General features: G+C 33.3%; 1 protein-coding gene across 2 annotated transcripts; it reads left to right on the top strand.

The window, feature by feature from the left end:
- Nucleotides 1-1,072: 1,072 nt before the first annotated feature.
- Nucleotides 1,073-13,283, top strand: LOC120636013. 2 transcript variants are annotated; one of them, XM_039907233.1, is made up of 4 exons: nucleotides 1,073-1,184; nucleotides 9,236-9,542; nucleotides 10,572-10,782; nucleotides 11,632-13,283. In XM_039907233.1, exons 2-4 carry the CDS (start codon nucleotides 9,259-9,261, stop codon nucleotides 11,881-11,883), a joined length of 747 nt encoding a protein of 248 aa, XP_039763167.1. In that variant the 5' UTR covers nucleotides 1,073-1,184; nucleotides 9,236-9,258; the 3' UTR covers nucleotides 11,884-13,283. The 2 variants fall into 2 exon arrangements, with proteins under 2 accessions (XP_039763167.1, XP_039763168.1); XM_039907234.1 differs by lacking the exons at nucleotides 1,073-1,184; nucleotides 9,236-9,542 and adding an exon at nucleotides 10,200-10,354.
- Nucleotides 13,284-15,119: the final 1,836 nt, after the last annotated feature.

Consider the following 15,119-nt stretch of genomic DNA (forward strand, 5'->3'; position numbering starts at 1 on the left):
GCATGGTGTGGTAACCTGTAAATAGTTGTACATTTACTATGTAACTCAGTCCAAAATAAAGAGCAAGTTTTAATGTATCTACTGTTGGTTGTCCATTATAAACAGATAAATAAATATATGTATTGACTATGTTTTGACTATGTGTTGTATATGTGTATTGACTGTGTTGTCTATTTGTTGACTATGTGTGTTGTAATATACCTGTAGTAATAGTGCTTACGGTTCATTTAGCCAGCGCACGCGTATGAAGCAGCTGGGTAGCATTCCCTTCTGGCCTGCTTTATGAATACAATTACTTCGTTCTGAGATCTTATTTTCCTGCTAATTGAACATAACCTACGTTGCTTGTGGATAAAGTAGCTTCCTACTGTAAAAAAAAATGGTTAAAAACAATCCGGTATTTTCAGAGCCTATTCGGAACAAGTAAAGAAACGAAAAAATCTATTTGGGTCCCTATAGAAAATCAGCGTTACAGTACTTCTTGGCAGGTACCTCCTTCCAGGAGGTGACCCATTGCCCACGACTATGAAACCTACGTTTTAATTATTGTGATGGTTGGTGAGATGGATCACGTCGGGGTCACCAGCGGGTGTTAGCGGGCTGGCGTACGTAATATGACAAAGGTATTCTGGAATTCTGGTAATGGTAAAAGGTATTCCGGTAAGAATGGGTAGTTGGCAAACCATATTATATTGATATTAGTCCTTTTTATAATATGAGTATAGATAGGTACCTACATAATATAATTATATGCTTATATATGTAAATAAAATTAAATATATATCCAATCGATAAGATTTGCGTTGACCCACGACACCATCCCGTTGTTGGTCATTAAGGTTCGTTAAAGATGACGTAAGAAAATACGTACCAACCTACCTACTTGCACAAAATTTAATACGAAAGTTGATGGCTACACTCTACCGCACAACTAAATAGCAATAATATGGCACACGATTTTATGCTCAATGTTGCGGCTGTTACAGAACACTTTCCCTTAATAGAAAATGGTGGAGGAAGTTGAAGTGATCTGAGCTAGTTTACTGTTTACCAGTTTTGGTTGGACCTCGAGAAGTCGCGTACGCACGTACACAAAACACACGTTAATATACGCGCTAGTGATTTACCGTTTGAGTTTTTACACAGGAATGTTATGTACAACATATTTTCGTTGATATAGAGTCGTAAGTATTTTTCACGCTTCATACATTTTTATTTCTCGCTGTCGATGTATTTTATTGGCGTAGCGAATTGCAGGCGAAACTCTGGCGTATGTTTACATCTTAACTATTATTATCATAAATTAGAAAGTTAACTGCTTATTACAAAATAACTATTTATGTGTTAAGTACCTGAATAGGTACTTAACACATAAATATCCAGATGCAAAGTCAGCTAAAAACATTCATATACTGATTGAAACTAGGTAGTTTAATAAACAGTTTTAAATTTATCCAAAGACGGGTTACTTTCCTTCTAAAAAAATTTTCTTCTCTCTTTTTCATTTTTGCACTACTTAGGAATCTGTACCCAAAGGGCAAAAGCTTGCCCTATTAATGTCAATCTGTGGGTACGTCACGGAACTAGCTCAGACAGAATGAGTAGGTATCTAATAATATACCTGCATGACATTTGAAGATTTTCTGAAACTGTAGTGATCATCCAAAATAATATTGAATTAGTAATTCCTTCCTTCCTACCCTGGGATGAGGGACGTTATAGTTCCGTTCCGTTAGTTACTTTGTCATTATTAACCCGGCCCACGACAGGGGCTGAATCTCCTCCCGTATTAAGAAGGGTTTAGGCCTGAAGATCTTGAAGACATGATTTACTTCGCCGTGCTAGCAAGTGATATTTAGTTGCACATAACTCCGAAAAGTTAGAGGTGCTTGCCGGGTATCGAACTCGGTCCGCCGATTGGTAGGACCAAGTTCTAACCACTAGCATCGTGGTAGTAACATAAGCGCGATAAACTCTTCTTCGTTATATATTTACCTAAGTAAACACTATAATCTTATGTATGAAAAGTATAAATAGCGATGCTGCTTTTTCTGCATGTTTATATTGCATTTTTTTTTAAATGCTGATATATTTCTTTTCAAAAAGAAATGTATATTTCCTGCTGATTTTTGCAATTAAGAATTGTGATATTACAACAAATTACCTATTTTATCGGGATAGCCTAGGGGGATTTTATGGAGCTATGTGCGTTTTCAATTAAAGTTATTTATTATATTACTTGCATTAACGGTGAAGGAAAACATCGTAAGGAAACCTACATGCCTCAGAGTTCTCCGTAGTGTTCTCAAAAGAGTGCGAAGTCTACCAATCCGCGAAAAGCCACCTCGGTGGACTACGGCCTAAAAACTTCCCATTCTGAAAGGAGACCCGCGCCTTTTTGTGGGCCGATGAAGTTCAATATGATGCACGCCAAGAACGCCAAGCTCGCCAAGCACGGCAAGCTACTTCTCGGCGATTCTCAATAACATGGGAACAGCGAGGAGGTTTCACTCTCTTAAGACCCCTTGCTCTAGTAAAGTGGCCGCCTGTGCGCAATTATGTTTCATTAATAACCTGAAAATGATGACAAATATATAAAAGTCGAACTGACCCTGGTAAGTGGACGAACCAAAAAGAATTCCATTTTATTTTACCAACTCTAACATTTACTTATCATCAGATCATTCATTTATGATCGATCTTCAAATATATGTATGTAACCAATACAAAAACATTATATTTTATTAGTGCAAGAGCTAATGAACGATTAATTCTACCTGTATTTTATTCAGTACTGTTTACATATTAGTCAGAGAAAAATATTGGTAGAGTGAAAAATATTGTATCTTAATTTCAAGTTATATTTATAAGAAAACAAAACGAGCCTTCAAAAATAGTTTTAACAATTTTATCAAACTTTTTGTCCGAAATCCGTTTGCTTAGAAAAACAATATTGCATACTAAAGTAAAGTGGTACCAATCTACTTATATTTATCACTAAACATCTTATGTGTTTTGTAAAAGCTTCTAAAAATAATGATTATGCTTCAGTTATTATTATAAATTAACATCTTTGTTGTGATTCCATAGTTTCAGAAAAATATATTATATATATTGCTCTAAAAGCTGTAAATAAATATATTTATTATTGAAACTAGTTATAAATGCAATAGGAAAATCATATAAAAATACGCAACGAGTTAAGAAAAAAGAATCACGTTAAACACCTTAAATGCTTTGATATCAATTATCAAGTTATGTAAGTAGGTTTCTATGGTATGTAAAACTTTTGTGTGTAAATGCACTGTTACACAGGAAATATTATGCACTAAAATATGTGATCATTTCGGTTTTTTGAGAAGACGACATCTTACTTGTTTTCTTATCAAAATTAAGCTTGTGAGTGTCGTCAATGTGAGTGTGATATAATGTGAGGGTTTATTGCCGAAGATCTGTTTGGTGTGGAGTATAAGGATTGAAGAAATTATAAATTACACCACACAGATTCTCCTGCTTTTCGCGGAGTATAGCAAATTAAGCTTAATTTTGATAATATATCATGGATTTCCGCAAAGTAACGCCTGCTTCTATCCAATATTACTTGTTTTCGTTAATATAAAGTGCGAATAACGATCACGTAAGACAATTTTCCTCTATCTTGTTTGTTCCCACACTTACCTACTATCCCAGAAAAATAAAGAGTATTATCTATCAGTGTCTGGTCACTTTACAACTACAGGACCTACGCAGCTCCGCTCTCCCGCAATACAGAAAAGTTATTGTTGAAAGATTAACTAAGATTAATTAAGAAGAACTAAATTTTTTCGGTAAAATTTACCCTCAGAACCGATTATTTATTTATTTACACAAATAGGAAAAAAAAACAATGGACACAACATAAATTAACTTAAAAAGTAGGATACAAAGGGCGGCCTTATCGCTTAGTAGCGATCTCTACCAGGCAACCTTAGGATTAGGAAAACCAAGGGAAACCGATTGTTGGGGTGTATTATTATTATATACATACTTACGAACAATTACACACTAATACTTATCAAGATTACACACATAAAATACTAATAATAATAAATATAAAAAAAAAAAGATTATATAGTTGTTAATAGGATTTTTAAGTAGGTATTGAAAACACTTGAAAGAAATAACTTTTGGGTGGTTGCTTGGTGGGTTTTAAGCTCCTCTCTGTGAGGCAAGACCTTTGTGTTCAGTGGAACGTCAATAAGGTTGATAGTGATGATCATGTTTAAGGGTTTTTCGGACGGGGCTTCGCTTTTCTAGTACGTAATATAGGGACTTGGGTTATCTTTATGCAAAGAAATCTAAGATATTGAAGTTTTAACCACATCAGCTTGATTTATATATGTGTCAGAAGACTGATGAGGTGTCAAAAATGAAAACACGTCTCTAAAGTTACTGACACTAAGACTGGGTAAATGTATAAACACTTGATTAAAATCTACGCCCAGTATGTGCCTACAATTTCTTTCATTGCGATCATATGAAGCTATTCGAGAAGTTGTTGTCATTTTGCGAGATAACTTACGAGATAAATTTGATTTATTGTTGTATACAAATAAATCAATACTACAAAATAGAGTGCGATTGATAAGTTATCAAATACGTATCTAAATATTATACATCAATTAGGCGTGTTCTTATTTACTCTGCGGTATATTGGCTACCAGAGGATATATCTCAACACTTTTCTTAAATTATGAAATAATAATTTAAAAAAAAAAATATATATTCAAAATGTAGGGTAGGCAGAGCTATTAGCATCTAGCTTTAGTTTTAGTTAACGAATGCAGTTATCACAATCACTAACATTAGTATAACATGTTAAATGTATGAACTCTTGCCTGTTAAGTGCCTGTTATAAGGTCTGTATGAATGAAACAATTTTGAGTTTGAATTCGAATTATGCATGTATGATGTACACTTCACTTACTAAAGCTATAAAGCTTTAGTAAGTAACACAACACACCACTACTAACCGCTAGTTATAGCAACTAAGTTTCATAATGAGAATAAAATACTAAATTATATATTATACGGATATTTTTTATAGGATACTCGTATCTATAGGATATTTTTTCACGATCATGACTATCTACTATGTCGGTATAGTAGATAGATCCCTAGCCTTATAATATAACTTCCCTTACAGATCAGATTATATTATTACAGATTATCTATAAATATAGATATTTATAGATAATCTGTAATAATATAACATACATATATATATTATCTCATTAGCTTATCGTTAGTCTCACTAGAACTCGAGAACAGCTGGACCGATTTGGCTGTATAAGGTCTTGAATTACTCGTAAAAGATTAGGAAAGTTTGAACGGAGAGTAAAATAGTAATATAGATAATTCTTCTGTACGTGTGTCGGTCAACTACTTAGTTCCTCCTAAACAGCTGGACCGACTTTGATAATTTTTTTTACTGTTTCAAAACACAGGACGGCGTCTGCCGGTTACGCTAGTATGCACTTTTATTACTAGTATACGCCACATAAGTATACCGAAATTTTCAAATATAAAGTTCAAATAAAAAATGTATACAATTTTGCATATCGCTTCATAGCGATCTCTTCCAGCCAACCAATGGTAAATAGTATGTAAATAAGTACCTAAGTAATCGTCCATATACTGCTATATCCTTTTATGTCTTTGCTTGCCACCAAACTATACCGTCTATCTAACTTACTCTAATTAGTCTTATTTTATGGCATATGTTTTATATTTCTGTGGTGTACAATAAAAACGTATTCATTCATTCATTCATAACAAGAAAATCGGATAGTCAAATGAAAAAAATATGCATAAGTAACATGGGAATAAAAATGTACACCTAAAAAATTTTGCTGCAGTTCTAAAAAAAATTAAAGTATTCAGTATCGCTAAGCCTTAAAAGTGTTTGCTGCTCTCTCTCTCCAACCACAGTTTGGGCAAAAATAAACACAAATTATAACCTCTATAGTATGAAAATAATTATTTAAATCGGTTATAATTTGTCGGAGTTATGGTGTAAAATCGTCAAGCACTTTCATCCCCTCTCCCAAAGGAACCGAGCTTAATGTCAGGATAAAAAGTAGCCTATATTACTTCTAACACTAAGACACTCAATTCCAAGAATATGTGTACGAAGTTTCATGAGGATCTAGGTTAAGTGTTTTTGCGTGAAAGCGTAACAGACAAACTTACATTGACATTTATAATGTTAGTATATATATGGATATGGATTCATACAACACTGATGGCATACAGAAGCCATATCACGAAGCCGAACCCCAAGCAATTTTCATGATTGAAATTTCTGGAAAAAAGAGCACCTGTGACCGCGTAAAATAATGACATCATTTTATAAAAAAAACAACGTAAGAACAAATATGGACACAAAAATGTAAAATATCGGTTTACCTTCCTACGTACTTTTAAACCCCGACGCGAAAAAGAGGTATTATACTGTTTTTGTGTCTGTATGTGTCTTAATTCTCTAACGGCTGAACTGATTTTCATTTTGTTTTTATGTTTGAAAGGTGAATTAGTCGGGAATGTTTGATGAAAATCGTTCCAAGATGGCGGTTCCTCCAAAAAATGGCGGTTTACGAATTTTTTCACAAATCCCTCAATGTGGGTATCAAATGAAACAGCTCGACTAGTAGAATATAAGAAAACCACTGAGTAGCCACTAAGTGGTCTATAATACATGTACAGATTCTCCCCTGCTTTTCGCGGAGTAGATATAAGTAGCATTAAGCAAATTAAGCTTAATTTTAAGAATGTATCACGGAATTCCGCAAAGTATCGCCTGCTTCTAACCAATATAATAGATGTGTTTTGGCCCTTAGACAGTGGTGATTAACCAACTATGGAAGGTAACTATGCATGACAGCACACGTTTATTCCATTTTTTTCATAACTACTGTTTATAAGTCCATCATATGGACGAGGTGCATTCTTATGTTTACAAATGGAAACTAGCTCACTGCAAAGGTCGGAATGAAAGAAATAATTAAAAAAAAACCTCGACATGATGAAGTGGTATTCCATTGGATAGGGTTCCACTTCTTACAACCAAGTGACACCTAGCAACGCCTTCCTTGAATCTTTTATGTTTCTATAGGATAAGTAGCTATAATTTATTATGCACAGGGCTAGTTTGACAGGATGTAGGTACTAAGCGGATGGAGTAAAACCGTCCTCATGAATTCCTACACTGCCTGTACATCGACTCCTACTCCGCCTTATAAGCACATCCGATATATCAAATCTTCAATTTTTAATGACAAAAATTACTAATACCTATACAAAACTCAGATTTGACGGCCGACTGGCGCAGTGGGCAGCGACCCTGCTTTCTGAGTCCATGGCCGTGGGTTCGATTCCCACAACTGGAACATGTTTGTGTGATGAACATGAATGTTTTTCAGTGTCTGGGTGTTTATCTGTATATTCTAAGTATTTATGTATATTATTCATAAAAATATTCATCAGTCATCTTAGTTCCCATAACACAAGCTACGCTTACTTTGGGGTTAGATGGCGATGTGTGTATTGTCTTAGAATATTTATTTATTTAGATAAAATATAAACATGTGAGAAAACTTAGTCAAAGTCACATAAGTTTTCTCACATTTTTTAAGTAAATTGTTGATTGTTCTATATAAAAGAGTTTATATAGAACAATCAACAATTTATTTTATTCGATATCCTCCAAAATTGTGATATACTTTTACTTAATCACTCCAAAACATCACAATCTCTCAATGCCGCGCGTGCGCCCGCCGCCAAATTATTCCCCCGCAGCTCTCCCTTGTCTCCAGCTCCTCTGCTCTCTTCGTGTCTGTCGTAACACTTAATTTAAAAAAAATTCTTATCGATAAGGAAGAGTAGGAAAATTATAAAACTGAATCTGAAATTAATCTGCCATCTGAAGATTTTGAAATAGATTGATTATATAAATTTCGGGCCCTAATGGAATTTATTCAGCTAATGATTTAAATCTTTGTGGATGCAAAAAAAGAAACTGATGAGGTCGTAAATGAAACTGCTAGTAGGCACTTTTTGGTGTTGTTAAAACAAAAGAACCACCATACCTGTATAGGAAATTAGTTTGGCGCGACCCTAGCTACGGTAAAAGAACTACAGCGCCACCACTATCGATGCCACGCCACAGGTCTGCAGCATTTCGTGGCAGTTTTAAATATCATGCCACCAAATGCTGGAACGACATCCCACCGCCTTTTAGAAATGCCAAATCAAAGTTTTGCTTTAAGAAATTATTTCGCTATTATCTACTGAACATTCAAAAATCTAATGTGGCACTATCTTACAATAGTAACTACTAAAAAAACTAAAAATTATTATCTGACTAACATACTTTTCCATTACTACTTAAACAAAAATGAGTTTTCATCTCCTTTCCATAATGAAGTTTACTTTCTTTTATCAAGTTTATATATTTTTATTTTTTTTATTTTTATATGTGATTTCATAACCGGACTTCCCTCAACTAAATAGGTACTGACAGAATACCAGCGTTGTGGGTACATTAATATCCGGAACATTAAGCTGAGTCAGAACCTTTTTATTGGCACGACACAAATCTTAGACTTAAGCTATTAATAATTAAGTACTAAATGTTTAAGTTACTCCGTATGTAAGTCTCTTTGTGTTGTTCTGATAAATAAACAAATTCTATTCTATTCTATTCTAAACGCAATGACATTACGAATGACTCATTCCGTGTTCAGCTTCATCCAATTCAACCCACTCGTGTTCCTAATTCGTTAAAAGTTCGAAGCTTGATAGTCGATTTCGACGGTGGTACCTAAGAGAAATAAAATCGAGGGTTCCATAAACCTTACAAGGAAACATGTACCTACTTATCGTATTATATTTAAATTGTTTAAACAATTCAACCGCCGCCGTAAAAAACAAAACAAAAAATAAGAATAGGTTAGGGTATTCTGAATCATGCGTAGGTAGTCCAATTTCCGAAAAGAGAGTCTAAATCCGCGAACACGATGGATTATTACCAAGAGCTAAGCCACCCGCACTGAAATCCAATAATTGGCTAGGGCCTTTACGATAGGCCGAGGTCAAGTACCTGCCTAAATGTCCTTTCAAAAGTTAGTTCTCTTGAATGAATTACATTTGATACTGCATCGATGTTCGATTTGACAATTTTATTTATTTGTTTTAGGGTGCTTATAATTGTCAGCTGTAATGAAGAAGGCACGCGCTGGTGGTGGAAAGACTGAAATTGGCAATGTAGGCAAGAATGCAAAAGTTGGATCGAGTTTTCCGACTGGCGGTAGACTACTGAGCGTCTCAGCAGGCAAAACCTCTACGGCCCCAAGCTATAAAACAGCTAAAACTCATAAGTCTTCGACGACTTTCGGCGTAGTGTGGATACCACGCCGCAAAACAAATAAATATTACAAAGACACAGTTTACAATTCCCATAAAAATGATCGCTCTTACGACAGGGCGCCATCTATGTTCAATTAGTAAGTATTCGAACGATGACATCATTATTATAACAAAGAAAGGTTTAAAAAATAAACCTTGTCTTGAAAATCTCTAAAAATAAAACTTTCTCGCAGACCTATATTATCTGTGGTCCTATATTGTCAGCCGTCAAACCTAGCGTCAAAGAGCGTCAAACTGAGCGTGACAATAATTTTGACGTTTTCTTTTTAGTAGGGATGCGAGCAAATGAGCGAGCAACGATAAATTAATCGAATCGATCGAATTAAACAAAATATATCCCTGATGTTATTTTATGTTAACGATAAATATTTTTTTGGAATGCACTATGTTACTTAGTAAGACGGCGAAGCCTGACGGTAAAAGGTTAGCTTTTCACAGACCAAAATATCGACTATACGACAAAGCTCGCAAGATAATCGAATAGGCTTTGTGCTTTGTAATCGATTCGATCCTAGTATCACTCAAAGTTGGTAGGTATACGGAATGCAAGCGTGAAGCAAAGCAAATGAAAAAAAAAGGTATCAAACTAAGTATAAGTTTATTGTTCATCTTGTACTTGTTTTATAACTTAGAATTTATAAACCAGTCTATTTTATCAAAGAAGCGCGCTTCCGTGTTTTATGAGGATACACAGAAAGTTTCAACACTAGCTAAAAGGTGGTAAAATTTAACTGTACCGTGTAAACTTCTTGGTCAGTTTTTGTTATTTTTTTAATAAATAGGCAACTAAAATGCAGGATAACAATAATTTTGAAACAATAATAAGCAAATGGCGTCGTTTATCAGTTGTCGAATTTGCAGAACACAAAGAAATCGTCGCATTAGCTAGGTAAATATGCAAATTTCGCTGAAATACGAAACTCTTCAGACTTGTTTATGTGACTATTGTTTTCATAATTTAATATGCGCGTGTCACTATGTGTAATATGATCTTCATTCTGCTTTAGACGTGATTTGTCAGTCAATCGAGAATACTCTATACCTACAGAGCATATTTAAATTATCTTACCCTGTACCTAATTATAATTTTTTTTACATCTTTCTAGTATGTCGGGGGATTCGTCCAATCATGAAACTTTGTTGAAGAAAAAGGATGATGAATCAGCTTTGGTAGCTCCTGAGCATTCAGGAGGTAGTGCATTGGCTGCAACAAGCACTGGGGTGGCGATAGCAGTATCTGAAATTCCACCAGATTTAGTTGGTACAAACCAGGATGAAAAGCAGGAACTTATTAAACGGGACACTGAAGATGACAAGGTAAGGACATTAGCTATTTTTTTAGGTACTTTTACATTCACTGTGCGACTATAGCATGGTGGACTAGTCTTAACCCCTCCTAATTGTGGAAGGAGACCCATGCCCATGACCCATGTAGGCTGGTAATGGGTTACTATGATGTATGTTTTACATACATTTTACCCTATTAACTTGGGCGAGGTCTAAAAGGTAATAGACACATAATACAATCAAAAGTTTTGGGATATAGTTATATGCAGACTGCAAAGAGCCTGTAAAAACACAACTCTATATTATCATTTGTCCCTAACCCATACTGATACATAACCTTAGTATGTATTTATGGAAACCCATAGTATACCCTAAGATGGCTAATCACCCCTGGCCTAGAAAGCAACCAGTCTTCATAAGGATTGTTGGGTTATAAGATCTTGATAGATTTTCAATGATAGTGATTGACTTAATACTTGTACTTTGAGCCATATATAGCTGCTGATACAGCAAGAGGAAGCAATTTCTTGCTCTTTTTTTATTGTAAGAAGTTCAATTCTCCATTTCTGAAGATTTACATAAGATTCTAATCAATCCTCATTCTGTCACACCTTTTCCAAGTGAATAAGACTTCTTGTTCTTTCTTCTTTATCTGGGCTTGTCTCCGCACTTGGTTGGTCGGAACCTTCAGTTGTACGTAGTGCCACTGGTTGTGAATAAGACTTATTTAAGTTTGATAAATACAGTGAAACAGCTGAAACTTAAATGTAGTTATTTTTTTTCAAATTGTATTAAATGTTTGCAGCAGAGTAGTTTTTAAGATCCAGATTAGTGAGATGGACAAGGGAAATGTTCAAATTATTTAATATAACATTACAGGAAGCAGCTGGTGATACGATCAACAAAAAAAGAGAAGAAAATACAGACAACAAGACTCAGACAGAGAAAGAAAGAGATACCGAAGTAAAATCAGAGAAAGAACAATTAGGTGACAATGTGGACAGCGTATTCCTCAGGTCACCTCCCCCGCATAAAGTCCGTTCAAGTGCGTCAACTCCACAAGAAGAAGAAGACTGTGGTATAAAATGCCTTTACTATACATTACTATGCTGCGATTGTGTCCTTATGTAAGCTATATTTTCTAGGATGTGCTCAAATTTTTAACTGTGCAGAATAACATGTCCCCCTTTTAAGAACTGTTATGATTTTTTGATGATTATTCCATGAAATCTGCAATTAAATGCATATAAATATAACAAAAATGTAATGTTATAGTGTTAGAGCAGTTAGGATAGATCCTGGAAATCTGTATGTTATGCGAATGACCTCAGCTGTGGATGTTTTGACCCACAATGTTACTTCAATAATACTGACTTTAGATTACCACACTTTAACCATCAGGCATTATGATATGATATTAAAAAAAGAAGTTTTCTCTAATTAGATTTTTTGTGGATTTGAGTAGAAAGGTTATTAAAAAAGTTTTCTTGAAATATCTCAAAATACAAATTTGTACATATAAAAATTAATAATCCCTGTATACAATGCTTGCTATAAATTGAGGTTTAGTACAGTAAAATAATATGATTATTTAACTATATGTATGAGATAAAAAGTTTATCCTAAAGTATGTAGGTGTATTTCTGTACACTTAAAAACATGAGTTAAGTTAAGTAACATTTTCATTTCAAAGTAACATTTAGAGGGTCAGTCTCTTCAGCGTGTGTGATATATATGTAAAACAAAATCAATTTTACTTTAAAATTAGTTCAATATTAAAGAGTGATGATAAATAGTCTTCACATAACATATTGCACTCAACTCAAACTCAACTCAGCACTGATTCAACTCAAATTACAGCAATGAAATATGAGGATTATATTATTGTGACTAAGTGTTGTTTGAAGCGTAAAAAAAGGGTGGGCAATACTTGTCATAAACTATAAGCACAACTATTTTAAAGGATTGCTTTTATATTATTACAGTATTTATGTACTAGTACTCCATGTTATTAAATGACTAATGAAACAAAATTGTATTAGCAGACTGGTACTATGGTCTCCTGTAAAATGAGCAAAATTGATCTGACCTAACAACTCTGACAATATTCGTTACACCATATAAGAATATTTTATTAAAATAAAAAAGTTTATTATGACATCATCTGTATATTTGGTGAGGTTTTTGTGTATCAACCAATGAAAATGGTTCTCCAAATGCAAATATTTCTTATGGTATCAGATTTCCTGCACCCTGAAAGCTTTTCCTTATATTAGAAACTAATGTTCTGTGATTGTTTGTGCTATAGCAGTTTTGAAATGGTTGCATAAAAAACTTTTGATATTTTGCCAAGCAGAAAGTGATATCTTCATTTTGCCCCGCCATCTCTCGGCGGCCCTGTTTCTCTATGGATTCAACAGGTATCTTGCAATATAATTTCGGATGGAATGTCAATTTTTACATTATTCATGGTTGAGAAGAGTGTGTAAAGGTTAGAATGTAATAGAGAATCATGGCTCTGTGCTAATTACAATTTCAAATAAAACTTTTAAATACTGCTTTAGAGCCAGCACTCATCAGAGACGGCAGAGCATAGCATTTTCATCTTAACCCAATCTAAATGTGCCATCCGTAACTATTTGTAACACAGTTAATACATAAAGATTGACCCCAAAATTGGGCTGGACATCTAAACCTTGGAAACTGCATTTGGTTACTAGTTAAGTTGGATAAAGATGAAAATGCTGCCTATATTATTTTATAATTACAGTTTTATATCACATACATTGACATCCTTAAGCGATGGTAAGATCAGTTTAAAACCGGACAACGCTGAATACAGCAATATACATCTTAAATATTTAAAAAAAATGCAAAAAAACTATTCCAGATAAAAAAAGTCACAAACATTCTTTGGTATATTTTTATATCTGAAATTTTAGATTATACAACTAGTGCATAAAAGAAGTCATTTTAACCGTGATTTTTAACCACCTACACAAAAAGAGGTAGTGGAGATGTTTTTTTGATGTTGGGGATATAATGGGTTTTATGACTGAGTTAAGCTCTCAGCATTTTACTATCTGGGCATAGTAAAAAGCCGATACAGTGAATAATGTAGTGCTATTTTGATCAAAAAATTTCAAGTGAAGTCATAGATATATTGTATGTTTAATGTTATAATATGATTACATTAAACCAATATTTGTCTAGAACATTTGCAGTATTTGTTTGGATTTGTGAACGTGTAGTTAATATATTGAGAAAAATATGACTTAGAACTTACTTAGAATTCACGGCAAAAAGTTAAGATTTCGTTCAATTTTTATTTTCCTTTTCGTATCTTATTCTTGTTAACCTTTAAGCACTTTTCATGGACAATAGCATAAAAAGCTGTGTTCGGACCCTTACAAATAAGAACTAGAATGAGAAGTGAAAAATGTATTTTATATTATTCGTTAATTTATTATTTTATAATATTTATCAATAAGTGCCAATGCAGTTAATAGGATAATATATTTTGAAATAACTCACTGGGTCTTGCAGCACTCTGCTATCAACTTCAGTCGTTCTTTTAATTATTGTCTTGTCTTATAAAACTGTGTATTACGTTTTACGGAAGTTCATTATGAATTTATTAAAATATCGAATATTTTAGATATTAAATAGCTCAGTAGTAAAGTAAATAGTATTTTAAAAGCGCGACAAATTCAATAAAGTTGTTATCAAAAGTAAAATTTATAAAGGGTCTACCTGGGATGCAAAATATGAAAATAGCTTTCGTATTTGGAGAATAAAACAAAATCGAATGTAAATCCCCATTACTTTTGTTTTTTTTTCATATATTCATATAATAAACAAAAAAAAAATCAAAAACACCAGTTATTTATTGTGAACACAACAAACACAGCAAATGACTCACAATTAGTGCGATAATTCCAATAATTAATTCATTTCAACCATTACTAGCGAAATTGAAGTCTAGTTCTTTCATAGCATTACTTTTTAATTTAAAAAAACAAACAGATTTAAATTTTTATGTAAATTGCTTTTTATTTTTAATCAACTGTTTTTTTATAGCCTTAACTTATAAAGTATGACAAGGCAGGCCCTTAATATTTTACTCCATAATATTATTATATATTTTCGTAAAATAGGTTTAATAAAACGAATTTTCAAGTTATAAATTTTTAACAATTCGCATTTTCACTGTTATACTAGAGATAATACAAATCGATAATATGAAACATTTTTGTCATTAAACTTCCAATATCTAACATCCAATATTTAACGTATTTTTGGCGTATTTTATCGTTTTTTTTTAAATATAACTATGGTGTTTCTAGTATTATAATTTGAGTTTCGTT

The sequence above is a fragment of the Pararge aegeria genome, chromosome Z (assembly GCF_905163445.1).
Source record: "Pararge aegeria chromosome Z, ilParAegt1.1, whole genome shotgun sequence".
In the NCBI taxonomy this organism is placed as follows: Eukaryota; Metazoa; Arthropoda; class Insecta; order Lepidoptera; family Nymphalidae; genus Pararge; species Pararge aegeria.

Bases quoted from the DNA above. Each gene is read 5' to 3' on its own strand.
- LOC120636013 (XM_039907233.1), top strand. From the start codon at position 9,259: ATGAAGAAGGCACGCGCTGGTGGTGGAAAGACTGAAATTGGCAATGTA. The intron at 9,543-10,571 runs GTAAGTATTCGA...ACATCTTTCTAG, and splicing joins GCGCCATCTATGTTCAATTA to TATGTCGGGGGATTCGTCCA. The intron at 10,783-11,631 runs GTAAGGACATTA...ATAACATTACAG, and splicing joins GGGACACTGAAGATGACAAG to GAAGCAGCTGGTGATACGAT.